General features: G+C 39.6%; 4 protein-coding genes across 5 annotated transcripts; 2 read left to right on the forward strand and 2 right to left on the reverse strand.

Annotated features, from left to right (window-relative positions):
• The first annotated feature begins 39 nt into the window (after positions 1-39).
• Positions 40-11,080, forward strand: LOC103479391 (cullin-3-like). The gene is made up of 16 exons (XM_008433790.2): positions 40-348; positions 2,580-2,777; positions 2,899-3,012; positions 5,785-5,945; positions 6,056-6,170; positions 6,252-6,480; positions 6,571-6,716; positions 6,835-7,011; positions 7,101-7,271; positions 7,936-8,043; positions 8,250-8,374; positions 8,451-8,547; positions 8,665-8,799; positions 9,442-9,628; positions 10,027-10,172; positions 10,530-11,080. The coding sequence occupies exons 1-16, from the start codon at positions 289-291 to the stop codon at positions 10,659-10,661; spliced, it is 2,301 nt and encodes a 766-aa protein (XP_008432012.1). The 5' UTR covers positions 40-288; the 3' UTR covers positions 10,662-11,080.
• A 1,024-nt stretch (positions 11,081-12,104) lies between these two features.
• On the reverse strand, positions 12,105-16,695 carry LOC103479393 (dehydrogenase/reductase SDR family member 12-like). Its single transcript, XM_008433793.1, has 10 exons — positions 16,387-16,695; positions 15,089-15,222; positions 14,903-14,985; positions 14,709-14,804; positions 14,502-14,583; positions 14,359-14,420; positions 14,116-14,220; positions 12,834-12,924; positions 12,543-12,680; positions 12,105-12,415 (listed from the first exon to the last, which is right to left on the reverse strand). The coding sequence occupies exons 1-10, from the start codon at positions 16,608-16,610 to the stop codon at positions 12,249-12,251; spliced, it is 1,182 nt and encodes a 393-aa protein (XP_008432015.1). The 5' UTR covers positions 16,611-16,695; the 3' UTR covers positions 12,105-12,248.
• Positions 16,696-16,794: 99 nt separating this feature from the next.
• ap1s3b (adaptor related protein complex 1 subunit sigma 3b) lies at positions 16,795-21,746 on the forward strand. 2 transcript variants are annotated; one of them, XM_008433791.2, is made up of 6 exons: positions 16,795-16,910; positions 19,063-19,241; positions 19,395-19,503; positions 20,035-20,172; positions 20,942-21,003; positions 21,178-21,746. In XM_008433791.2, the coding sequence occupies exons 1-5, from the start codon at positions 16,908-16,910 to the stop codon at positions 20,981-20,983; spliced, it is 471 nt and encodes a 156-aa protein (XP_008432013.1). In that variant the 5' UTR covers positions 16,795-16,907; the 3' UTR covers positions 20,984-21,003; positions 21,178-21,746. The 2 variants fall into 2 exon arrangements, with proteins under 2 accessions (XP_008432013.1, XP_008432014.1); XM_008433792.2 differs by lacking the exon at positions 20,942-21,003 and having other exon boundaries at positions 16,800-16,910.
• Positions 21,747-21,837: 91 nt separating this feature from the next.
• scg2b (secretogranin II b) lies at positions 21,838-24,962 on the reverse strand. Its single transcript, XM_008433794.2, has 2 exons — positions 24,858-24,962; positions 21,838-24,408 (listed from the first exon to the last, which is right to left on the reverse strand). The coding sequence occupies exon 2, from the start codon at positions 24,388-24,390 to the stop codon at positions 22,633-22,635; it is 1,758 nt and encodes a 585-aa protein (XP_008432016.1). The 5' UTR covers positions 24,391-24,408; positions 24,858-24,962; the 3' UTR covers positions 21,838-22,632.
• Between the last annotated feature and the right edge of the window lie 1,687 nt (positions 24,963-26,649).

Here is a 26,649-nt window from a genome sequence, read left to right on the forward strand (position 1 = left end):
CACGCACCTGTCGTTGTTGTGACTCTACAACTCTCGCGAGATTTCCGGATTGCGCAGTGGAGAAGACTATTCACTTCGGCCGCCATCACTGCATACAAGCTAAAACATTAGCCGAAACATTCTGAGGAAAGCGACTGACAACAGTGTAACGAACGCAGATACTGACCGCATTCCCAWAAGGGAGGCCATTAAGCGTCCTTTTTTCTGTCTGGGTGCAGAAAGCAGACTAGCAGCTGCCTTTCATGTAGTCTTTAAGTCAACTTAGTAACGAAGTCGCTCTAAGTAATCATGTCCAACCTCAAAGGCGGCACCAAGAAGGACACCAAGATGAGGATACGAGCCTTTCCTGTGAGTATTATTAGACGGACACTGATTTTAAAACTAGGGCGTTGGAAATGAAAGATCTCTGTGTTTGTAGCTGTCAGCTAACTAGCATCTCAAACGAAAAAATAGACGTCATTGTCGGGGGGAAACTACAACTGCCTGAACAAATCATCTGAGGCACGGAGGCTTTMATTATTTTGGTTCAGGAGCATTATTTTCGTTATCGGTTTGAAAATATTACCGTTTATTTGTCACGAGCTAATGCTAGCATGTGTGAGGAAACTTCAAATATAAGCTCGTTAGTAGCAGGCCTGTTAGCTGGCATGACGTTTGCCAAGTTTCTGTCAGTCTGTCAACCAGTATCATTACGTTATAATAACCGCTCACGCTTCCGAGGACTGTGTGCATAAGTGTTTAACTCATGTGAGTGAATTTATTTGCGACCTAGTGGCTCTTTGTTGAGAATGAAACATGAATGTGCATGTCTAACCTAAGTTCTGAGGTGGAGATAAAAATTAGAACTGTGTAGCTAAAAATGAGCGTGTGTCAAAATAAACGATTTAATCTGAACGAGTCTTAAAACAATTTTTCAATGATGCATGGTCCCTGTCCCTGTCCGGAGCCTAAAAGTTGATACCCTCTCGTTTGAAAGGTTGTATTTCTGGGATAATTTCTGTCCTCCAATTTCCATTGAAGCCTTTAAAATAAATAAAAAAGTTGGGATCTAAAATCACATAAATTGTTTCTGGATATTTCAACGTGTTCTGCAAATAATCTCTTGAGTGACCCACCCTTTCAGTGATAAATGTTTGTTTATTGTATGTGACCTAATTTCACCCAAAAGTTATGCTTCATTGTTGAGGATATTATATTGCTCTTTTAGATTATAAAGTAGTCTCCCTAGAAACAAGGAGAAAAACAGTTTGTAGAAACTTTATTTTATTATTCCTTAAAAATCAAGGTGTAAATTATTTCCTATATCCTTGTTGTTGTTCTTGTTGTTGTTTATGTGTTATAAAGATGTTTTTTGTAGTGCCAGTGGTCTTGACAATAATCAGACAGGGAATGGGCAAAAAGGAAAAGGGGGAAGATAAGCTCTTGAGGTCAGGAATCGAACCCAGGATGGTGTTAGGAACTATAGTTTCTCAGTATATGTGGGGTCTGTTCTACTGCTGCACCATGCGGGCTAATTAAGTGGTCTCTACGTACCAAATCAGTTTGTTTGTATGAATTTCTGTCATTACGAAACAAAACAACTCAGCATAAGATATCAGTTTTGATCTACATGCTAGGACTTTGCTTTGTAGTGTAACGTGAAAAATAAGGTGTCATAGCTAAGTTTAACTCAATGGGGCATACTTATAGTTTTTATATTGGRCCCCCCACAAAGATGTGTGCATGACAAGCTGAGCCACAACAGTCATTAAGCCTTTGCTTTTAAGTGGAAATGTTGCGACTCTTCCTTCATGAAGTGACCAATGTGTCCCTTGCAAAAATCAGTTTAAGTCTTTTGTTCACTCCGGGATGACTCATTTAATGACATTAGGGACAAAACAGCATCACTGAGTTAAAAGTATGCTATGAGAGATGAAGTCAGCRTTACACTCGGAAACTCTTGTTTAAATTGTGTGTGTATGTCCCATATTGTTTGTATTACTTTAGCCCAATAGTTGTGCTGCTTTTGTTCAAATGTGCATGGCCCTTCCAATTTATTTAGTCAATAAGAGTGATTAAATAGTGACCAACCTTGCATGTGGCTCTATTTTCTTAGGATTTTTTTTTTTTTTTTTTTTTGCACAAATACATTTTTCTGCTCTTTGCTCATTTGTTGCTGGCATAAACCTGTGATCAGTGGTCCAAGGTGAAATGGGGAAAATACTGCAAGAATAGTTGACATGCTTCTGACATGAAAGGATTTCTTGCTTTGCACAGAAATGCACYTCAAAATRRATGAAAAAAGGAGACAACAGTTAMAGTTGAAGTGTACCCTGGCATTTTATGTAAGAATAATTGCTCATCTAATTACACCAACTTGACATAGAGAAGACAATTAGACAAGGAAGTGCATGTAATTACAATACATCTAAAGCAACACTAGGACATTTGTTTAATGTAACGTWTTTGAAAATTGTTTAGTCTTCTGAAATTGTATTGAAAGAATAAACTCTCRTCTTGCTAAGCTTATACGATTTACCGATATAGATCARTTGACGTTTTCAAACCACAACTTTTCATTATTTTTTTGTGTCCCGCAGATGACGATGGATGAGAAGTACGTAAATAACATCTGGGACCTTCTGAAAAATGCCATCCAGGAGATTCAGAGGAAGAACAACAGCGGGCTGAGCTTTGAGGAGCTTTACAGGAACGCCTACACCATGGTGCTCCACAAGCACGGCGAGAAGCTCTACACAGGCCTAAGGGAAGTGGTCACAGAGCACCTCATCAACAAAGTAAGATGCTGCTTTTCTCTTCAACAAAGTCATCAAGAATGTAAAAATGTAATCTGCACTGATCCCACCACAGATAAATTGGCTTGATATGACTTGGTTTGGTTGTTTGTGTTATTTTTAGGTACGGGAAGATGTTCTAAACTCCTTAAACAATAACTTTCTGCAAACACTGAACCAGGCTTGGAATGACCATCAAACTGCCATGGTTATGATCAGAGACATCCTCATGTACATGGTAGGAACTCTGTTTTTAAATTATTTGTGGACTAAAACAATGAGGCTTTGTTTGCATGTTCGTTTAATCGGAAAACTGGCAGGACCATTTACATTACCTTTGCCAACAGCGAGAACAAAATGTGTGTGTGTGGTTGTGCTCGAGTGATTGATCCCTTGAGATTAGCGCAAGTGTAGGCTAAAACAATAGCCCAGTCAGTATGGAGATCACAGCGCTCTACTGGGGTCCTTTTGCTTCACACTTTTCTGGGTTTTTGACTGGCAGCGGGCTGACTGTTGTTTAACTTAATATCAAACATTAATTTTGTGCTCATAATTCCAAACCTGCCTTAAGATAAACATAAATCAAGTCTATGAAAGATTATATCATCTTCAAAGAAACGGTGCACACCTTGATCGACTTGTTTAGAGGATTGTTTAAGACCAGACTTGCTGTGATCAGTCTTGGTTTCCTTAAAAAACKTCTGTGGAAGAGATTCAGTGAAAACAAAACTGCTATGTAAAACACTCATTAAAACCATAAAGTTTGGTTTTTATTGTCTGAAGCCTGACAACTAACCCCTTGGATCATAAGGTTGTTGCAATGCAAAAACACAAAATCTTACCACGTATTTTTGGTCAGGTTTCTTGGGCAAATATATTGGTATTCTCAAAATAAGACAAAACTAACTTACAAGTAACTTTTCAATAAGATATACAGACTTGTTTTAAGTAAATAATTTATTTTAATTGATGGCRATGTACTTGTTCCATTGGCAGAAAAGACATTTTTCCCACATTATAAGTTTATTTATGTGAGTAAATGTTTTGTTTCTTTATTTAGATCGWGGGTCTTTGGTCTGTTTTGTAAAACCAACTCACTTTTGCTTTTATTTCTCTGTTGATGTCACAAGAGAGATTGAAACTACTTGTTTGTCTTTCACCAAATGTATGTCTTACCARTACTTGAGCTTAATATTACGTATACATGATTTTCCTTCTCGGATTATATAAAGCCTAATTTTCACATGAAATTGAAATGCATCTTAAATATTGCAGATTATGATGGTAATCTGCAGTTTGACCTGAGATCATGTAAAAAAATTTTATAGTGCCAAGAGTCTGATTCAAAGCATCTCTTAAACCTTGGTAAATGTTTCAAAGACCAGTTGGTTACGATTATCCCTATTTTTTTCCACATCACCAATAAACAGTGTCCTCATGGTGGGATAACTATCTCATACACTTAAAAAAATACATCAAATATAGACATTTATAGTCCGTTCTAATAAAAAAAAATCAATGTGCAGAGAGTAAATACATGACACGTGAAATATAGTTTTCTACCAAATATTGCATTGAAGCAGCCTCTTGTTGTTCACGTGGATATTATGATGATTGCGATTTGATACATTGTAAAGGTCAATTCAAATTGATAGTCTAACTATATTAACATGCTTTTGGTTTCTTTGAAGGGAAAATCTACTGGAAAAAAAATATTCTTCATCCAGAAGAAAAAAAGTTATGGAATAATTAAWAATGTTCTGTTATTCTCTAGACCAAACAAAGCATTTATCAGAAATACTGTTGAGGAATACATTTTGAGTTTCATGTTGAGATAATTGTACTGGCTGAAACATTGCTGGTAGTTGTTGGTAAGCTGCATGTGACAGTTTGTATCATGCTGTCGTTTCATTTTTAACAAGTGATTAACACTTAAAGTTGGCAGTCAAGGAAGTAAAGTAGATTTCCAACTGGATGGATTTCCAACAAAGAACACAATGCATTAGGAATGCTTAATAAACTTCCTCCAACATTTTTCCCTGCTGCAATTTTCAGTTTCTTCAAAACCAAAAAGACATCCGCTCCTCAGGAACTCAAACAGGAAAATGATAATGACTCATTTCAGTTGTATTAAGACAGGAAGTTCCTCTGGTCTTGCATTACAATATGGCAAACTGTAATTGGAGTCTAGCCAGTTCTGAAACATAACAGGTTTCAAGATTAGAGATCAAAACGCTACTTACTTAACAGTCTCTCAAAGGTAAATTAAAGAAAATAATAATATTTCATTAATTGCTTCTTTAAGCTATTAAAAATTTGGAACATTCATATAGTTGTTTCTGATCAAATAAACCCTGAACTACAGAAAATGTTACACATTCATGTGTGCACAGCAGTATCTTTGTATTTTAGGTAATTTAGGTCATTTTAGGCAATTTTTGTTTGCATTTATTTTGTTTGTTTTGGTGCAAAGATTATGAAAAAGTAAGTGCTGCAGCTGACTAAAACACCAGAACTTCCTTGCATCTCGTATAAACACACAAAGTGTTAACTAAAATATAAAAGCATAAAAAAATTACATCAGTACAAAATCCTACTCATTCTCTGAGATCCCTCACATATTAGATTAAGGGGGAAGAAAACAACACTCAAGCTTGCATAATAAGATAACCAGACTTTCCACAAGCAAAATAAATGAGCTGAATGTTTTGGGACTAAACATTAAAGGTCATGTGGTTGGACCAGATTAACCCTGCCTCAAAGATAGAAAGGCAATAGATGAATAGTGCCTGATATACCAGAATCTATGAGCTACTGACTGACAAGGACTCTGTTTTCTTTCCTTATATCAATTGTCATATTCTGAGATTACTACTCTAAGGTTCATTGAKCTCCAATAATTTATTTTTAAAAGAATACAGTGGGGAATATGTGCTACAATACAAGCTAAAGCGTAACATTAAAATTGAGCAAAGTCATTGTGTCTCTTTATTTTCCAACTCTCTTTTAGGATAGGGTTTATGTTCAGCAAAACAACGTGGAGAATGTATACAACCTCGGCCTAATCATATTCAGGGACCAGGTGGTACGCTACGGCTGCATTCGGGACCACCTACGACAGACGCTGCTGGACATGATTGCGCGGGAAAGAAAGGGGGAAGTTGTAGACAGGTGAGCTCCTGTGCTCCTTCACCGGACGCACAGCCAGATRTCTCGAATGAATCAGCAAGTCTGATGTAACTCGAGGTTTTTGTTTGKTTYYTTTCSGCCATCATCTGCAGGGGCGCCATCAGAAACGCCTGCCAGATGCTGATGATTCTCGGCCTGGACGGCAGATCTGTGTATGAGGAGGACTTTGAATGCCCCTTCTTAGACATGTCAGCTGAATTCTTCCAGGTGAGTTTGCTCTTGGCGCCTTTGTGCACTCGCTTGTCGTATCTGCAGTAAAACAGCCCCATTAATTTTTWATCTTTTCAGATGGAGAGCCAAAAGTTCCTGGCAGAAAACAGTGCCAGCGTCTACATAAAGAAGGTCGAGGCGAGGATCAATGAAGAGATTGAGCGAGTTATGCACTGCTTAGACAAGTCGACCGAAGAGCCAATCGTTAAGGTAGTGGAGAGGGAGCTTATTTCAAAACATATGAAAACTATTGTGGAGATGGAGAATTCTGGCTTGGTGCACATGCTCAAGAATGGAAAGACGGAAGGTAAATATGTTTAATAATAGGTTTTGTTTTGATTGAATTCTCGATATCCTTTGTTTTATTATTATTTTTTGCTTCATGTTTTACTCTCAGATCTGGCTTGCATGTACAAGCTATTCAGTCGAGTACCAAATGGCCTGAAAACAATGTGCGAGTGCATGAGCTCGTACCTGAGGGAACAGGGCAAAGCTCTGGTGTCGGAAGAGGGAGAGGGCAAGAACCCTGTTGATTAYATTCAGGTACGCTGGCAGAACTSTGTCACAAAGCTACTTAGAAATTTAAAGACTTCACCTCAACATTATAAGAGAAACACGCTGTATTAGAGATGTCGTTTTGTGTTTATCGCTTTCTCCACAGGGTCTGCTAGACTTGAAAACGCGATTTGATCATTTCCTCCTCGAGTCTTTCAGCAGTGACAGACTCTTTAAGCAAACCATCGCTGGAGACTTTGAGTATTTYCTTAACCTCAACTCACGCTCACCAGAGTATCTGTCACTGTTCATAGACGATAAGCTCAAGAAGGGAGTAAAAGGGGTATGTGGCTTTACAATAAAAACTCTGTTTTTGTTTTTTTTATGAGGTATGCCAGTATTTACATTTTGTTTGATCTTTATTTTAATCAGCTGACAGAACAGGAGGTGGAGTCTATTCTCGACAAGGCCATGGTGTTGTTCAGGTTTATGCAGGAGAAGGACGTTTTCGAAAGATACTACAAGCAGCATCTGGGCCGTCGGCTTCTCAGCAACAAGAGTGTCTCGGATGACTCTGAGAAGAACATGATCTCTAAGCTGAAGGTGAAAGAGTTGTGAGGTCCTGCTCAGTAAACCTGATTTATTTTAGTAATTCCATTCAGAAATTATAAACTCGAGGTGATACATTTCAGGTATTTCGTTGTTTTTTGTTTTGTAATTTTGATGACTATGGCTAACAACTCAAAGACATTCTCATTAATGATGCTCATATATCAAAAAATGACAAACACTCAAGACGAAGGTTTTCCTAAGCGTAAGCTTGTAATAAACATTTGTCGTATTTGTGGTTGTGTTAGCCATCTTTACTTTTTTTGTATTTGATAAGCCAATATTATCAATCAGTTATCCAACAGGACATTTCTGTGTTTAAAATCCATATTTGTAATGGCAGGGAAAATTTCAGTAACCAGAGAAACAGAATGTTCTTTTTTCTTTATTCGCTCTGAGCCATAATAATCGGAATTAAAACAAAGGACTCTTAAAACGTATTGCTTTGTTTTATGATTATTGCGTACATTTTAAACCTTTGATTTGTCAAAATGAACTTTTTGATCGTTTTCTMATATGCTAATGTGCACTTGTATCTGCATCTTTTAGGATCATGTTCATGCTCTACATCAAATCCACCTCCACCTTTTTTATTGTATTTACTCTACCTGTTGGTTTGCAGTCGTAGCTCATTGTTCTCCCCGTCTCTCCCTTGCAGACAGAATGTGGCTGTCAGTTCACCTCTAAACTGGAAGGAATGTTCAGAGACATGAGCATCTCAAACAGTACTATGGATGAGTTCAGGCAATACATTCAGAGCATATCGGTAAGACATTAAAAACACAACGCCCACACTTAAAGTATGCGTTTTTATTCAAAACCAGTGTGGGAAATTCTCGCACGGTCACTATGTGGCTATGTGGTTCTCATTTTATTACGTTAAAAAAGAATAAAAATATGAATCCTAGATTAAATAAATACACCTAAAGATCATTGTTAAGGAATCTGAGAGGTTTTATGCATCAATTTCAGGCTTCTTTAAGTGGTGTAGACCTAACAGTAAGGGTCCTTACCACGGGTTACTGGCCTACACAGTCTGCAACACCCAAGTGCACCATCCCTCCTGCTCCTAGAGATGCATATGAAGTCTTCAGAAGGTAAGATATTCAGCAAGGTGAGAATAGTATTACTGCACAGCATCTAATGAAAACGTTGTCTGTCTGTATCCAACAGGTTTTACCTTGCTAAGCACAGTGGAAGGCAGCTCACACTACAACATCACATGGGTGGGGCAGATCTAAATGCAACCTTTTATGGAGCTATCAAAAAGGTACCAGCTTCGGTCCAACTATTGAAATCCTAAGCAATTTTAAGGGTAGAGTCGTGGATACTGGATTTAGATTCATGTTTTTATTTCAGTTGTCATCTTTTCCTGTTTCCTCTGCAGGAGGATGGTTCGGAGGTTGGTGTCGGTGGAGCACAGGTAACAGGTTCTAACACCCGAAAGCACATCTTGCAGGTCTCCACCTTCCAGATGACCATCCTCATGCTCTTCAACAACAGAGAAAAGTGCACTTTTGAGGTGAGAATGCTGCGCTCCATCTTTTCTGTTTCTAGACACAAATTAGGCATAACATTATGACCACCTGTCTCAGAAAGAGAAGATCTTCGTTTTACAGGAACGAGTCGGGGTCAAGATGTGCTCCCTGGCTTATCTTTGTGCCTTGTGCTGTGCACAACAAATGACAGTCCATTGTTTTCTTTCACTTTCTGTCAAAGCCGTTTGACCTTATTATGAATGTGAACAATAATTGCTCTTCAATTTTATCCAACAGAGGCCAGCATTCACTAGTTGTGAGCATGAAAATATTTTTAGTGCACGTTTCACTGAATCACTGTTTTTTTCTTTTTCTTTCTGTGTCTACTTTTGTGTTCTGATCACTGCTTATATATAAACAATGTAATCTGGTAATGCAATAATTACAAAGACAAATAGTTATCTGCCTCTCTCTCTGCTTTCAAGTCTTTAACTTTAACGGTTGATTAACTTCCTGCTACAAACACAAAAGTCTATTTCTATGTTTGGATCTGTTAGATATTAACAATTTTGACATGAATGAATGTTTGCAATCTTATAGAAATGTACTTGTTGCTGAATAAGACCAAGTTTTAGTCCACACGTCTTTTCTTAATTATTAATTGTCACCTTTGTCCTCTTCTGCAGGAGATCCAGCAGGAGACAGACATCCCAGAGAGAGAGCTGGTGCGGGCGTTGCAGTCTTTAGCCTGTGGAAAACCTACACAAAGAGTTCTAACAAAAGAGCCAAAGTCTAAAGAGATTGAAAATGGCCATGTGTTTACAGTCAATGATCAGTTTACCTCCAAGCTGCACAGAGTCAAAATCCAGACAGGTGGGTTTGAATGGCTGCATGGCCCTTACATCAGTTTTTGTTTTCCTTTTCTTTTTTTGTGAACTGGGTTCTGATACAATTTTCAATGCCTCAGTTCCATCACATGATGGGGGACATTTTTCCTCATTTATGCCGTTTTTCCCCCACTTTAATCTATTTTTATAGCCTTCTTTCTCTTTTTAGCATTTTAGCCTTCCTTTTCTTTTTAGAATATAAACATGTTCAATTTTTTAGTAACAGATAAATACTCCAAAAGTTTGATTTCTTATACAAGATCTGTTTATCAAATTGTAAATGGGGTTGGCATTTTTTCCATTTCTTTTTGAGTTACCTTTTTTTTTTTTTTTTTAAGTTTCTTCTGTTGACCTCTTGTCTTTACCTGGCACCTACCTTACTAGTTGCTGCTAAACAAGGAGAATCGGATCCTGAAAGAAAGGAGACACGACAGAAAGTCGACGACGACAGGAAGCATGAGATCGAGGCAGCCATCGTCCGCATCATGAAGTCGAGGAAGAAGATGCAGCACAAYGTCCTGGTAGCAGAGGTGAGGGCCACACAGATTTTTAATTTTTAATTTTTTCCCCTTTTGACCTGAAAGGCACCAGTATTGTTGTTCCATTTGAAATGCTATGCAATAATACTTGTGATGTAGGGTTGTTTGAAGGTGGAGCACTTATTATTTGACCTTCATCACTACCTTGTGAGGACAAACGGAGAGGAGTCCTTGTCTTACTGTAGCTCAAAACAGTCAGAGATTACCCTGGCTAATCTAATAAAACTCCTGCTTCCAACTTATCAATGACCTTTACTATTCAGTATCTCCACAATGTCATTAAAAATACAATTTTAATGAGCAGCTTTTAATCTTGAGCCAAACATTTCTGCCTCTTTGCGTCTTCAGGTGACCCAGCAGCTCCGAGCACGGTTCCTTCCCAGTCCTGTGGTAATCAAAAAGCGCATTGAAGGACTGATAGAAAGAGAATACTTGGCACGGACGCCAGAGGATCGCAAAGTGTACACCTACGTGGCGTAGGAGATGAATGCTGGGGAGTAAAGATTGGAATGTTTTCTGTGGACTGTTGTTGCGTATGGACTGTAAGTTTCTTTTTACAGACATCGACTGGAACCCTGATTCATCAACTTGWGCAAAAAAAAACAAAAAACAAACAAAAAAAAATCACAATAAACCCTCGTACATGGGACGTAAAAACTTGGAATAGACAAAAAAAGAAAATCCATCAGATGTTCTAGATGACTTTTGAAATCGGGCTCGGTCTTCCTATTCCCACTGAGTTTTTACATGGATGGATCCAGCTTCAAGATTTTCACTGTTTTACCCTGGTAGAGTTCATAACTTGCAAAGAATCCCGTGGGAAAATGTGAATGCACCACATTATTATTATTTTTTTTGTGTTTCAGTACTGTATAAAGCTAATAAAATTATTAAAAACAGCAGAAGTGGATTGTTACAAAAAAAAATTAGGATTCTTTGTTATGGAATTGCTTTGCTCATCTTCTATATTAGGCTCTATTCAGACGTAAAATGCCGTTTTACTCTTGAACTTAGAAATAATTTAGGTATTTTGGACATATAATTATTTTTTCCCTACTATGCATTTGATAATGCATAGTATTATCAAATGAGCAACTGAGGTGTGGAAATATGAAATTCAGTAAGCAGTTGTCCAATTAATTTAGTGAAATTAAGCAGCCTACTCCTTTTTAACTTCATCTGATGGCTGTAGCATTCAGTGCATTTGATTTTCCTCTTTAAATTAATCATTTTCTGATCAATTATCTTATGTCTCTTAAATTGTATTTTTATTCCACCTTGAAATATATGAAATAAGTCCCAGTTACCACTCTTTGTAGTATYTATATTTAAACAGCAATTCTATTACTACAAAACTCTACATATTTACCTGAAAAGTTTCCAACATAAATGGTTTCTGGATGAATGGAAACCAGCGCCACGCCGCGCTTTCTCCTGCCGCCGTCCCAACCAATCAAAATGCGGTAAATATTCTGAAGAGAGAAATGAAGCGCAGTYCTGCTCAAACTATAAAATAACTTTTAGGTTTTTGTCCGGTTCTTAGGGAAATTGGGAATTAAAGTTTTGATTTTTGTCTACAATGTGAAAGTATTAACATGATTTTGATGTATTTTGCTCTTCTTGTAGTTTTTCTCAGCTCAGAAAATATAAACATTGTCATAAAGTCAAGCAGAGTCATGCTTGATGTAAACTATAGACTWTTTGAATGGATCATTGTGTAAAAGGCTCGGATTAAACTGAGTTTTAATCAAGAAAGTTCAACCAGWACCCTGAGAGGTGTCTTCTAAAACAAGTTGCTAGTTAGTAGGCTGCTGTCCTACATTTTGTCAACATAAACTGTATTAGGAAATTACTTGAAGTCATGGGAATACGTTTCAATGATATGAATGCCTACTTAATTCAACATTATACACGACTCTGTAGTGAGGTGACCAGAGCTCRATTTTATTTCASGGAAAAAACTAGATAATATTTTACTGCAACATTTAAAACATAAATGTAATGCGTTGTTCTTTCAATCGGTGGCAATTTTACTTTCTAAGTCACCAACGCATTTTGTAGCACAAGTCAGACAAACTGAGGTACGGAAGCGTCCGTCTGGCCTCTGATATCTACATCATGTTGTGACTGAACAGCTCTGGCCAGAGTCTCCAGCTGAGTTATGAAACTGTGAATCTCTTCAGCAGAACTGTGAGTCCAAGCCAGGGGCAGGTGCGTGGGAACGGGCTTACGATCTGAAACAAAAACAGCCAGTCAGAGGACTCGACAGCGAATGACGACTGAGCTCATCGAAGAGGGTTGAAGTAAAAACTGACCTGTTTTTCTAATTTGACAAAGACTACCTTACTTTGTTCATCTCACCTTGGAAAAACCGGCCACTGCGTTTTCTAGCAGCAGCTCTGGACAGAGCTAACCACACAACCGTGTCAGCTCCTTGGTCTACACTGCGCAACCTGTCCCCCATCATCTGATGGAACTGAGGCATTGCTGCAGAAACAGCTGGAAACAAAAGAAATAAAAAAAAAACATTTCTGCACGTATTCTGCTTTTAACGACATCCCTTGATGGATCGTACACTTTGTTAAATGTGCATGATCCACCAAAACAACACAACTCCTTTTCAGACATGTGTTCACCCTATTGAGACTGTACCTGGTGTGTCAACCCAGCCCGGATGCATGACAGAAAAGTGAATGACAGGGTTGACTTTGGCCCAGTGTTCTGTTAGCGCCACCTGCTGTCTCTAAAAAGAAACAGCACATCGTCACGTTCCTTCAAATTTCTCTAGTWYAACCTAAGACTTTATAGCTTAGCAAAAATACAACCGCCGTGAAAAAGTATTAAGCACCTAAAGGTTGTTCACATTTTTCTAGCAGACTTGAGTATTTGTTRGATTTTTATGTGATAAAACACAAAATTCTGCATAATTGTGAGGTGGAAAGAAAATGCATCATTTATTTTACTTATTGTTACAAATAGTAATCTAAAAAGTGTGTTGTGCATTAATATTTAGCCCCCATTTCTTTTGATGCCCTTAAATAAAATCTGGAACCAACTACTGTCACTTATGTGGTCCACCAGTGCCTAATATATTCTCAGGATAACTTTTAGTGTTTTTCTCTCAAGAGGAACATTAGTCGACAAAAGCTTCCACCATGACGCCTTAGGAACACACCAGACATGTCCGTCATGAAAATCATTGGCAAATCAGAGGAGTTCARCTAAACTCTAAATGTACAAATTAATAGCTGTCCACCTAAACKTACAGTGCAGGCAATGAAAACTTAACTCACAGAAGCAGCYTAGAGGCTCTTATGGAAAAGTGAAAAAAGAAACCTTTGCTTTTTTCCTATTTATTTGATAACATCTTACGAAGTCACAGTTTGCCATGGATCTGTAAGGGAAAAAAAATAATCATTTGGAGGAAGCTGCCCTGGTCAGAAAAAAAAATCTAAATTACATCTTTTGACTGAAAGCAGAAAGCTAAGAGAGCTTTGGGCTTCATGCATCATCCTGAGGGAATCCTTTTATTCACCAGGTACAGCAAAGCAAGTTGGAGCTGAAAAGACGATGGATGAAAACAGCTAAAAACTGAAAGGAAATATGTTAGATGCCGGAAAGGACTAGAGTCTGAAAACTCGAAACAACCTGAAACATWCTTTCACAGCAACGGTGCACTTGTACARATCACAGAACATTTTAATGTGTTTGAAAAGCCCAAAGTCCAGGAATATWTTAATGGACACAGCCAAAATAACAACAACACAAAKAAATCTGCATTTTCCATTCCTTCTCAATGTCACAATTTTGTGATACTCAATGTTAGCTTGTCWCATAAAATGACAATAAAATAGAGGCCATTAACTGTAATGTGGAAAAGTTCAACAGCTGTGAATACCCTCTTTCTTATATATAAATAATATCCTTGTCTTACCTTGTTTTGTGCATAGACCATGACGCCATCAAAGTGGCCCTTCTCTGACTGCAGATCATCAGCTCTGAGACTCTGGACCAGCATGCCCCCTGAGGACACAGTGATCTAACCGCAGAGAGAGTGAACAGCAACAGCAGTGTGGTTAGACAACAGCCACTRAAGCACAGACAAAAGTGGCATTATGCAGTCCGCATGATCCAGATGAAGCCTCCGTTTGTGAGTATTTATGCAGTGAAGTCGTACCACTCGTGGGTCCCGGCTCTTCTGCAGAAGTGGTATGAGAGACTGAGTGAGRATATACACCCCTAAAGTAATGAAAGTAAAGTTAGTTGGAACGTTGAAGTGCTGCAGGAAGACACACTCTGACTGCTGGAATCAGCTCTCACCCATGGTGTTGGTGGCAAAGTTCATCTCCAGGCCCTCTGCGTTCAGCTCTCTCTTGTGACTCATACAGCCTGCATTGTTTATCTACCAAGTTWTTTAAAAACCATCACATCAAACACACAAAGCAAACGCTTTTAAATTGAAAAACAAGAAAAGATTTGCCATTATTCTGTATGCGGCTAAGAATAAGGATGATGACTGATCCCTACCAAGACATTCAGCGACGGATGCTCTTTCTTGAAGGCCTCAGCAAACTCCCACACTTTGCGTGTCTGGGACATGTCAACGACATGGATGTACACCTCCTACAACAACCAGAGTGAGTCCCCCCCCACTTAGATATAGAATTCCTCTTTAATTTTGGCAATTTGATGTAAGGGATGTTCAAATTGTAGTCACTCACCGCGTTCCCAGACTCAGAAACAATCTCTGACTTGGCTTCTTCTGCTCTGTCTTTGTTCCTGCACGCCATGTGGACTGTTCCTCCTGGGCAACAAAATGCATTTTTACAGCTTAGATCCTGGTAAGAGTGCACAAACATCACCATATGACTAYAGTGTGACACAGAGTGCAACTCTTTAGCCGATACCTTTCTTGGCTATAGCCATGGCTGTTGCTTTGCCAATACCACTGTTGGCTCCAGTGATCAAGAAAGATCGCCCCACTACAGAAACTTCAAGATCCTTCGTCTCAAAGTCTTTAGAAGCGGCTGCRTATCCCTTCCTGAAAAAAAATAAATAAATAAACATACCAGTCAGCTATTGTGTGAGAGGAATRTTGATTRCAATKAAATAAAGGTGAAAGATTCAATCATGTATTCAGCAGTAGAGCTCTCTGCACAGCTGAAAAGAAGCTCAGCTGCACAGAATTGCTTTACTGACAAATTATAAAGAAATCCAGCAGGATATGAGGAGYTTATAAATCTACATGAAATAAGTAAAGAAAATGTTAAAATAATTCAGTTCGAAATAAAAAAGAACTCAAAAAAGGTATATTTTTATWAAAAAAAATTTAAGTTCATGGCCCTGGATGAATTATTTACTGTTAAACATGGGGTACTATTTTTTTCACATAGTGTCAGATTGGTTTTGATAGCCTTTTCTGTCCTAGATGAATGAAATCACTCTCTCTTTTTTTGAGCTACATTTTGTATTTACTCACTAATATCTCGGTCTTGAACTAAAACTTATTTAATGATACGAAATATGTAAGTATGACAAACCCCCCCGAAGAAACAGAAGAAATTTGCAACATACTTTTCCACACCGCWAAGAATGGAAAGGCTCCTGTACAACAAGCAGGGCCAAACCTGCTAAAGCTCAGTGYCATTAATACCCAAACTCAGCTTCAGACAGGATAGAAGAAAGGTAAAATAAACTGTTTCAAAAACAGAAGTCAGATCTAAAATCACTGTGACATCAGCATTACCAAACCCTACAGCTAATAACAACTACTTTAAAAACTTTTAAAGACTCTTTCTGTGCTGTGGTGGGAGTTTAAAGCAAGACTGTAACTTTTGAAAATGGGAATCAAGATATGGCTGCATTTGTTCATAAACAACCTTCTCCAAGATTGACGCTGTCTTAGCTCCAGTAGAGACGTGTCACCCTCAAGACACTCCAGCTGTCAATAGATCTATTGTGATTGAACATAAAGACCAGTTTGTGTTGTGATTTGTGCCACACAGTGATCAGACCTTTGATTTGGCCGTGCCAGGCAACAATTACAACTTACAGAACAACCTATGACACAAAACACATCTAAATACCCAAAACGTTATAATTTGAAACAACACCCAGTCCATTAGTGACAAGGCATCTTTTTTTATATGTATATATATATATCCAGATCTCARATCAGCATCAAAGTGATATTGTAACTACTAACCTTGTGTATTGTTGGATCCCATTCAAAAACCAGATGGCGTTTCGGTAAATAGACATGATGTGAAGTGGACAACAGTTCCCAGAGCAATGGACCAACCAGCTCCCCTGTTTCTTTCTCAACCACTGAGACGGATTGGCATCACATGAAACGCATGCAGGAGCAATATGCTGCTCCCTACCGATCATCAGTTGCAATAACATCGAAGCGGACCAGCTGACAGTCATTTGCTAAACTTTTATCAGTTCATTCATTTACATTTCACGCAGCGCTCTCCTGGGTGCGCTGATCCCTGCAACGCAGGCCTTACAGTGACCAATCCAGATGCCTGCAAGTTGTGATGACGCGCCGTTCCTCCGGAGGCCAGCAGGGCGGAGTTAAACTGGATTTTTTTTTTTTCCCACTGGTTGCACTTCGCGGAGGGTAGATATGTTGTCAGCCTGGCCGTCTGACCCTTTGTGAGGGTTAAAGTGCATATTTTCTTGTTTTCGATAGTGTTCGTATCTCTTGGCCCAGCGTCAAAAATGGTAAGTACTTTAACAGCTAGTTTGTGCGCATGGCTGTAGCTGTAAAGTGGCCGCAGCCCGCTGGGCTATTCACCTGTCTCACCTGACAACAGGTGGCTAACACTGGAGCGCTGCCTAGTCACTTCCTTGAACACCGTAGCTGGTTTGTTTTGTCGGGCTTCCARAAAAAAAGTACGCTATTTGCTTCTATTGAGTCAAATTTACGAGTTTCAGTCCAATTTTGAGAACGGTGAAAAGTAAGGTGTTGGTTTGCTCCTACCGGTGGATTCTTAAAACAGGTTTCGTCACTTTCCTGTAGGTGTCCTGCCCTTAAAGGCAGTTTAATGATTTACATATTAATTTGCCTGCTGTGAACAGGGACACTCACGAAACTTGTAGTTTTTCTGCTTAATGTTAAATTATGTGGTTGTACATTAAGAAAAAATGCTGCTAATTTTCCTTCTGTTTTATTAATTTCATTTCCTGACAAGTTTCARATACTGGAWATACTTGTATGTCCTCTTTTTGAGATCCTTTTGAATTCTGTCATTGTTCTTTTTTTTTCTATTGTCTGCATGTGTTGCTTTGTGGAGTGGAAAGGGTATTCAGAACAAGGTTAAGTCTTTTTTTTTACTGGGCTCTATGCAGTTTTGGACCCCATCTCCAGTCAAGCCACAAGGCCATCAGTAATATCTGTTTTGAATGCTCCAAGCTTGGTTATTTGTTTGCATATTGTGGATTATCAACCCTAAATTTCTTTGTTTACCATTAAGTAAACAATTAAATTAATATATCTGTGTTTTGATTGACTCTTAAAATGTTGACTTCATATTATTTATTATATTAAAGCTTCCACTAATGATTTATTAAATTAATCTACCAGCTCATTTAATTTTTTTTTCTCTCTAAACTTTTATTGCATGCCAGAAAAACAAAGTGCATGTGAAAACTTTGTATACATAAATCMGGCTGACACTTTGTCATAGTTTCTTGGTTTCTTTATTCTTGCGTCATTAAATTATTCATCATTAAAATTATTACTCAGATGGTGATGTGGATTGACAGCTGACGTTACAAGGAGCCCACAGAAAACTCAACTCTAACCCCTGCTGACTGCAGCCAGGGGGGTTCTGTACACAACTGTCACTTTTACTGAAACATTCATGAAACCGAAAATGACAAATTTGTTAAAATTATGTGTTGGCTCTAAATATTTTTCTCAAGAAATCATTACAGTCGAAGCCATCAGTTATGACGCCTAGTTGCAGCATCCCTTACGTAAGTTGCTATTAATAAATTCCCAAGGTTATTTGTTTGACGACTCATTTTGTCTGGGAGTCGTGTTCAGAAACGTTTCAATTTAGAGCCAGAAAAGCCTCAAATCATTACCTTACATCCTCTAATGGATGTAAGGACATTTAACGATGTATAAACCAGCATAGACRGCAGAATTCATTCATAAGTAATCTCCAATACGTTTCTCAGAAAAGGTACARTTTGTACATTTCTGAAGATCTTTATAAATACTTTCATCATTTTTATTTTCCTATTTATTTTTAAAAATGTAAGTACAACTGTGTGCAGGTTCTGACACACCTGCACTCTGTGTGAGAAGTTGGCTCCTTTTTGAAGGCTGGGCTTGGTTTGCKTCTGTCACAGCGCCTGTTCAGTGACTTTATTAAAACATAAATAGGTTTAAAGTTCTGTATTGAAAACATACATTTACCAAATGTATAAATATGTGCTGTTTCAGATGTAAAAGCATGGCTTGCAAATAAAAAAAGCAGAGTTAATTGACCTTCTATTTGGAAAAAGACCTAGTTAAAACTGAAGATTTCTTCTTTAAATGCACATTTATTTTTAATTGTTTTAATAGCTTTTTAGAAGATTTAAGAGCAAGTTTGCCAAATGTTCTCATTCGTGCCGAGGAAGCTCTCCTGTTAATACAGTACAGGTCACCTGTAATGTGTCCACTGCATAAAGAAAATTGGTACAACTATTATGTGTAATTTTGGGAGGGTTTTTTTTGTGGAGTAAATGAAACATGTCAAAGCATTCCTCTTGTCTACTGATTACAGTGAATGAGTAACTTATGGCTTTATTAGGTTTCACTTTTGGTGGTTCAGACATAAAAWWTTTTTTYCCCTCYTGCTGACTGTGTCTGTGTCGTCAGATGCGTTTCCTGCTGCTCTTCAGTCGCCAAGGGCGCCTGCGTCTCCAGAAGTGGTACACGGCTATATCAGAGCGCGAGAAGAAGAAGATCATAAGGGAGATGACTACCATGGTCTTAGCAAGGCAACCGCGCACCTGCAACTTCATTCAGTGGAAAGACCTGAAGATTGTTTATAAGAGGCGAGTCACTCTCATGTCTACTCAAGCAGCTCAAATTAGTGGAGGGGTTTTAGTAGATGGATCATTAGCGTTTCTCTCTGATAGTGAAGCTTTGTGTTGTGTAATGTGTGTTTGTCCATCACCACCTAACAAATGCCTTTGTTCTCTTCGTAGATATGCAAGCTTATATTTCTGTTTGGGCGTGGAGCATGAGGAGAATGAGCTTTTGGCCCTGGAGATTATTCACCGCTATGTAGAGCTGCTGGACAAATACTTTGGCAATGTACGTCGCTAGTTTTTTAAAAGTTTTCTTTAAGCTGTTTATACAGGGCCAGCCACAATTATTGGCATCACTGTTGTGATCACTTTTGCCAAAAGACAATTACATAAGGTTTAATCAAGCAGAGAGAACAATCTGGGCGTTCTGGGTTCTTTCTTGCCTTTCAGCTCACCTCAAGATTTTTTACCATCCCCCTCACTGCATTTATTTTACTTCACTTATTTTAAGTTAAGAGAAAGGGGAACCAATAAATGTGCTATTAAAAACAATTGTTTGATAATGTGGATTTCCCTCCTCCCCCACCTAATCACTAAATGTACTTGAGTTAAATATTGGAATTTTCAGAATTCTAGATGAAAGTATGAGTTTATCTAAAAGCTGTTTAGACATCTTTAACAGAAGTGTCAATAGATAATGTGGCAGACATTGCATTTGCTTTTGTATGTTTTACTTYGATGTAGTATAAAAAGTAATAAATTATGTGTGCTGTGCAGATTTGATAACTTCAATAACTGGCATCTTATCCTCTCTCAGGTGTGTGAGTTGGACATAATCTTCAACTTTGAGAAAGCCTATTTTATCCTGGATGAATTTTTAATGGGGGGAGAGATCCAGGAAACCTCTAAACAGATTGTGAATCGAGCCATCGAATCCTCAGACATGTTACAAGAGGTAAGATGCATGATCACACATGGATGCACACGCGCACCCCCCCCCCCAACACACACACACACACACAACATTTTTTATTTTAATGCTGTGTGAGCATGTAACTTCTGTTGCATGCCTCAGTGATTTTTAAAGCAGTAGTGACACATTTTTAGATAAAACATCTGTTGTGTGTGCTTGTGTGTGTGTGTGTGTCTTTATTTDTTTGATTTTTTTTCTAAAGTTGTGGTTGTGGGGTAATCCAAATCTACAAAACTGGGTGTTTGAAGATTTCTCTCTACAACAACGCTTCTTTTAAATACTACTTTTATGCTCTGAATTGAGAGTGTAAGTTTACTGAATGAATGTAGTGCGGTTAGTTTTCCGGTAGTGAGTCCAATGAATAGGTGCAGCTCAGTCCCTATTGTGTCTTTGTTTTCCTCATAGCTTAAATACGTTTTAATGTTAGTGGCCCCTCCTGTTTTATAGATTTGTGCTTGCACTGCTGTTTGTCCTGCCCCTCCTTTTCCAGCGTGCATATCTGCCTCTTCCTCAGCCAGGGTCACTGCGAGTGAGAAGCAGATTCTGCTGGAATTTGGAGTGAACTTTAGTGTTTGCCTGGTGCTTCCTGCTCCCACCCCTTCCTCTGTGCTCGTGGTTGTGTGATACAGTGATAGCCTAACTGGGTGTGTTGTCCTGTGCTTCTGACTAGGGCTGACTAACACTTCTAATCTAGAGTTGGATGATGTTCAGTTTAGCCTCCCTTTATTCATTTTGACCATTATCGCTTCAGGATGACCACAGTGAGTGGTATGAGGTGGAGCTGTTTGGATGACCTTGAATATGGACAGACAGGTTAGATGCTGTGCTTGTGTTAGTTAACCTGCTGTGTGTTGGCACTAAATTGGAGGTGATGCATAGGTGTGTGCCTGTGAATATTAAGAATTAAGTGTATAATTTGGCATGTTTGTTTTTTTTTTTAATAAAAGCTGATATTCTCTTCTTACCTCTGATGTGCCTTTTTCTCAGACCATGGAGGAGTATATGAGCAAACCTGCGTTTTAACTGTTGGGAAAGGAGGATGTGAACTTCGTGGAGGACTCCACAACCTGGATGTACTGTAAATGGGTCATGAAGTTTCTAAAAATTAGCTTCACTTAATCTATTTTTTCTTTCTTTTTCTTTTTTTCAAAAACTTTGGAATGCGTAGGATTATTTTTGGAACTCATTTATAATAAATACAAATAGACGATAAGGTTTTTGTTCTTTTTTTTTTTTCTTTCTAGAATTAGAATTGTGATTCGTTCATATGAAAATCATACCTTTTAATATATTGACATTTTCACTCTTAAAAAAGTTTTTTTTCCAAGTGTGCTATTTTGACTTTCACTCTATTAAAATGTATTTTTCAAGTGTACTACTCAGATGTTTCACTCAAAATTTTTCACTAGCAAAATGCCCACTGATAAAATATTTTTTACATTTTGTAATCTATAAACCTTTCCACGTCTGAGATTGTCGGCTGACATATTGAGCAGCTGCTAGTGTGAGTTTTTACAATGCACATTTTCGATTAAAGTGTATATTTTGATACAAAACGTTGTTCAGTCTTATGATCTTTCAAAACTGTGCAGACTGTGATTCGTGTCTGTTTCTCAATAAGGCAACAGAACTCAGCAAGAAGAAAAATAATACATCTGATGCTTTATTYGTCTGTGATTGATCACACGTTGTTGAACATGTACAAAATGGTTTAAAAATGAGCATACGTAGCACAACCACTGTTAGGCCAACGACACGGAGCTTTGCAGTATGAAAGGGTTAGAAGGCAGGCGACGGTCTGATATTTAGACTTAGAAATAATTACTCCATAACATGAAATYCACTAACCCTGAATATGTCAAGAGTCACAACACTCGCCCTCAGCCCTGACAAACAATAATTATATTCTCAAGTAAAGCTTGACTTTTTTTTTTTAAAGGCCCATTCAGATTTGTACCTAATAATTTACATTTATATTCACATATGTTAATAAATAGTTCTACGTAGATGAAAATAAGCCAYTTTTACTTTTTACTCTGTTAAACTATAGGGCTGTTGCAAACACCAGTAAATGTAAACTTAACATCACACAACTTTTTAATCTGATTTGATTGTAGTTGATCATTAGGCTTACCCAGAGCTCACATCTCCCAGATGAGGTCTCTACCTCACTGGGTGCACCTTTAATTTCCTGTGGTGTATTAGAATATTTCTAGGATGTTCTTGCAGCAAGTAGGGACAGTCATTGATAAAATCATAGTTTACTTCTAAAGTTACTATATTTATAATTGTCATTAGTGATTATTAATACCAGCTATAGTTCATATAATAGAAATGTGTAAACTAGATCACGTCCACCAAACGTTATTTCTGAGACAGTAGAAATACTACATATTCATAATAATGCATCTTGCAGGGGAGGTGGGATGGGGAGGGATCAGATTACATCCCGGCCGCTTTTATCTCACGACGCTCCTCCTCTTCCTTTGCCGTTTGCGGAGCGGAGGTCTTGGCCGTCACCTCCTCCTTTCCCTGTACCTCTGCGAGGTTCGCCTTCTCCTCCGTTTGCTCCTCGGTTTCCCTCTTGGCCACTGGCCGTGCCTCAGTGTCTGCTTGCTCCATGTAGTCCTTCATGGCGCGCTCGTACAGCTCGTAGGGGAACTGTCCCTTCAGCTGCGCCTGGGTGTCCCGCTTGGTGATGGTGTTGGGGTACTCTGTGAGGATTTTGGCCGCAAGATAGGTGGTCACCTCGTCCTCTACGTCGCCGCCGTCGTCGTCGTCTTCGTCGTTGACGTCGGCCTGACGCTTCAGGGGCATCTTGTTGAGTTCCGACAGGAACAGGTTCTCTCGGCGTCCGGAGGGTGACGGGATTTTCACCGGAACTGCGCCAGCGCTCGTCGCTGCTGAGATTCTGTCTGTGGAGGGGGGAGTCTTTATGGGTCTCTGCACAACGGGGTATTCGTTGCTGATGGTCTCCACCCCGATGATGTCCAGAAAGTCCTCTCTGTCCATGTCTTCGGGAGCAGGCTTGCTTTTCAGCGGCAGCCTGCGGCTGAAGTACCTGATTTTSGGGGTCTGGCCGGCCGTGTAGCGAGTTAAGGTTTGGGGGTCGCGGTGGAGCTTCCTSAGCTCCTCCGTGAGCAGCATGTCGATGAGGTCTTGAGGGGGAACGTGGAGTTTGAGGGAAAGCTCCAGCAGCTCTTTCACWGTCCGGGGATCCACGATGGAGGGGCGGATCAGCCTCTTCCTCTGATCTCCGGTCTGTTCCCTCTTCTGCGTCTGATCGCTCATCTCCAGGACCTTCAACAGGTAGTAATCTACGAGTTTAGTGTCGTCGTCAGCGTCCTCTTGGTTTTGGTTGGCACGGCGTTGCATCTCCTCGCGCTCTGCTTCCTCCTGTTCATTGAGCGCCCTGTCCATCTCTTCGTGGCTCCTGTTCACCATCTCCTCGGTYTCCTCCCTCTCCTCTACGGGGACCCACTCCTCTCCTCCAGCCATTTCCCGAGTAAGCCCATCCTGTCCTCCTTCGTCGTCGTCCCCRAACACACCCCTCTTTTGGTTGGGGACTGCGGCCATCCTCCCCAGTTCATCGAAGATGGATCTCAGATTGGCCAGGCTCTGAGGGGTATACTGCTCGTCCAGATCTTCTGTTGCGCGCTTGGCTGCGTCTGTGTTCTCTTCATCTTCAAACATCAGTGGATACTTCTTGTGGGGTCTGGGGAAATTGCCATAGTCTGCTGGTGCACTTTCAGGTGCTTCAGTGTCTTTGGTGCGGTGCCTGTGCGTTCGGCGGTCGCTCCTGGGATCTTTACCGGCCTGATCCTGGAGAGTCTTGAGCATCGCCTTCATCAGCTGTCCAGCGGTTATGTCCGGGCCCTGGATGCCGGGGTTCGACTGGCGGTCCCCGGGAACCTCATCCTGTTGCGAGGCGAGTTGAAGCAAAATCTTGAATTTTTCCACCTCATCGTAATCCGCGGGCTCGGGTCGGCCGCCGTTTCGCTGCTTCAGGTTTTCGATGTATTCCAGGGCTTTAATCAAGTCGGAGCTGGGTGAAAAGGCAGCCGGTTGCCCCTCGCTCTCCCCGCCCCGGAGCCTGTAGTGACGGGGAAGAGACACAGCTTGCACGGCGCATCCTTGGAGAAGGAAGGCGAGCAGGACCACGGCTCCCCCCGCGGGCAACTTGTGGTGGAAATGCAGCATTATAGGCAAATGTATTACCTGTAAAATGAAACCAGAACAGGATTAGGAACCAGATCCTCGGGGATGGAGGTGTTTTTAAGTGATAATTCAGCGCATTCTAAGGCGAAAGTGCGTAAGCGAGTGTGTTTTGATCCAAGGTTGATCACATCAGGGAGTTACGCTGATGTGATGCTGAGTGCGTTACATGTACATCACTGGATGAGTCACTCCCTGCGTTGTTACGGGCAACCTCAACATTACGTTTACACCTGTTAGCGCCCTATAAAACCTAATACAACACTTCTCGTATTTCATAGTCTATAAGCAACAACGTGCTTTCAATATTAAGACGAATTGCGTTCCAGTAAATCGAAAAGTCTCACTTGAAAGCGCCCAAAAGCGAAACTATCATACATAATATACAGTCGGGAAGCATATTTATATAAACTAATAACGGTCAGWTAAAACATGAAAAATGATTTTGTTACCTTTGGTGGTAAAGCTCAGACAGCAGCGAGGGTGTATGGCATCTCCTCAGGAACGGTGCTGATTCGCTTCTGTTTTCAGCACTTGGACAGCTCCTCCTGTTATATGAGGCACCACCTGACCAACGCGTCATCAAACAACACACGCAAAAGCTGATCCTAAAAAGTCCTTATAAATGATTCAGGTATATGATATGGCAGACTAGCGAGTCTGCTGTACTAAAATAGACCCTGTGTGTTGTTTGCAGCGTTGCACCTTTCTGTAGATGCTACGCTGGAGAGATATTTAATGATCATGAGGACTTCTGCTTCTTCTCTTAAAAAAAAAAAAAAAAAAGGATGTTTGTGTTAATATTGAAATGACAATGAAATACAGGTTTCACTCGTCAAAAAATGGACTATTGGGTAATTACATTTTTACTATAATCTTAGTCTTTAATCTGATGCTTTGCTGAAAAATTGACATTTATTTYGATACTCTTCCATTATGATTATTTTTTTGTACACTTTCTCCCCCATTTTTGTGATTATGATTTAGTCTTCTCTGTCGCTTTCGTGCATCGTGGCATTTCAAGAGTTAACTTCTCCACCGATGACTCACAGGGCTCAACGCGCCGTGGAGCTGCTGTCGCAGTTCAGCAGCCCTTCATCCCCTCCTCCCTGCGCTGATGGTGATAAACACCCTCCTGTCGGCTGGGGGCCAAAACCCCAGCATTCCGCAGGTCGACGAGATAAAGGGGGCACAGCACGCCGGCTGCCAATTAAAGGTCAGGGACGGGCGGTGACATAGTTTATGGAGAGATCAAAAGCTGTAATCAACACCTTCTTCGTTTAATATCTTCCATGGAACATCTGTGATGATCACCAAGGCAATGCTTCACCATCCTAACCTTCTGTAGCCGCAGTTTCACAAAACTGGTGGACTTTTAAATTGATTTTTAAAAAATGAAAAAAAAAAACAAAAACAAAAAAACGTTTGGTTTAATGCCAGTAAAGCAAACGCACCGTGTTTAAATTTTTAGTATTTACATAGATTCAGAAAATAATTATTTTTGTAATCGTAGCTGGTTTTGCCCAATGTTTGACTTCTTGTGTTGTGTTCAAGTTTCCTCGGAAGTCGGAGCTTCGATTTGTGAATGACGTCACACACGACTAGAAAGCCAGCATGACTGCTAATCACTATGCTACTGATGACTATTTCCAGTGCACTATGTCAAATTTCTTTTAAGCTATATTTGATATATACAGCATTTATATGACAACCAACGCCTGATTGTGTTATAAAATGACACAATGTGCCTGGTAATCGCAAAATGGAGAAAATAGTTATTGTCTTGATAGTTTGCACCAAGAATTATCAGATCATACTGTTTTGGGCGTTTAACCAGACAATTCTTAACGTGGCTGTGATGCGTTCCCAGATCTAACCTTTCACTTACTGGCCAAAGGACTTCCAGCCATCCAAGTTGCAAACCCCAAACCACAGGATGTTAGGGATGCATTTCTAACTGGGAATTTGGAAAATCTGAATAGAGCACACCGTTATTGCCCCCAGAAGCCCAGATAAATAGCTTGGAGTCACTCCAGATCTCAAATCTCCATTAGAGCCTCCAAATTGATTCCCACTATTACTACCCTCTAACACTGTATGTACACAAAAGTGCTCCTCTATTTCAGCCATGCTCTGCCTAGTTTCACCATCTTTTCCCCGTTTCTCTTCATACCTAGAGAAGTACAAACGAAAAATCCTCACTTAATATCTCCACTCCCTTCTCAGGAGCAATTACAAAGCGTG

The sequence above is a fragment of the Poecilia reticulata genome, linkage group LG17, assembly GCF_000633615.1.
Source record: "Poecilia reticulata strain Guanapo linkage group LG17, Guppy_female_1.0+MT, whole genome shotgun sequence".
Taxonomy (NCBI): Eukaryota; Metazoa; Chordata; class Actinopteri; order Cyprinodontiformes; family Poeciliidae; genus Poecilia; species Poecilia reticulata.

Coding starts and splice junctions, on each gene's coding strand:
- ap1s3b (XM_008433791.2), top strand. Junction 19,242..19,394: donor CTGAAGATTGTTTATAAGAG/GCGAGTCACTCT, acceptor TTCTCTTCGTAG/ATATGCAAGCTTATATTTCT. Junction 19,504..20,034: donor TGGACAAATACTTTGGCAAT/GTACGTCGCTAG, acceptor ATCCTCTCTCAG/GTGTGTGAGTTGGACATAAT.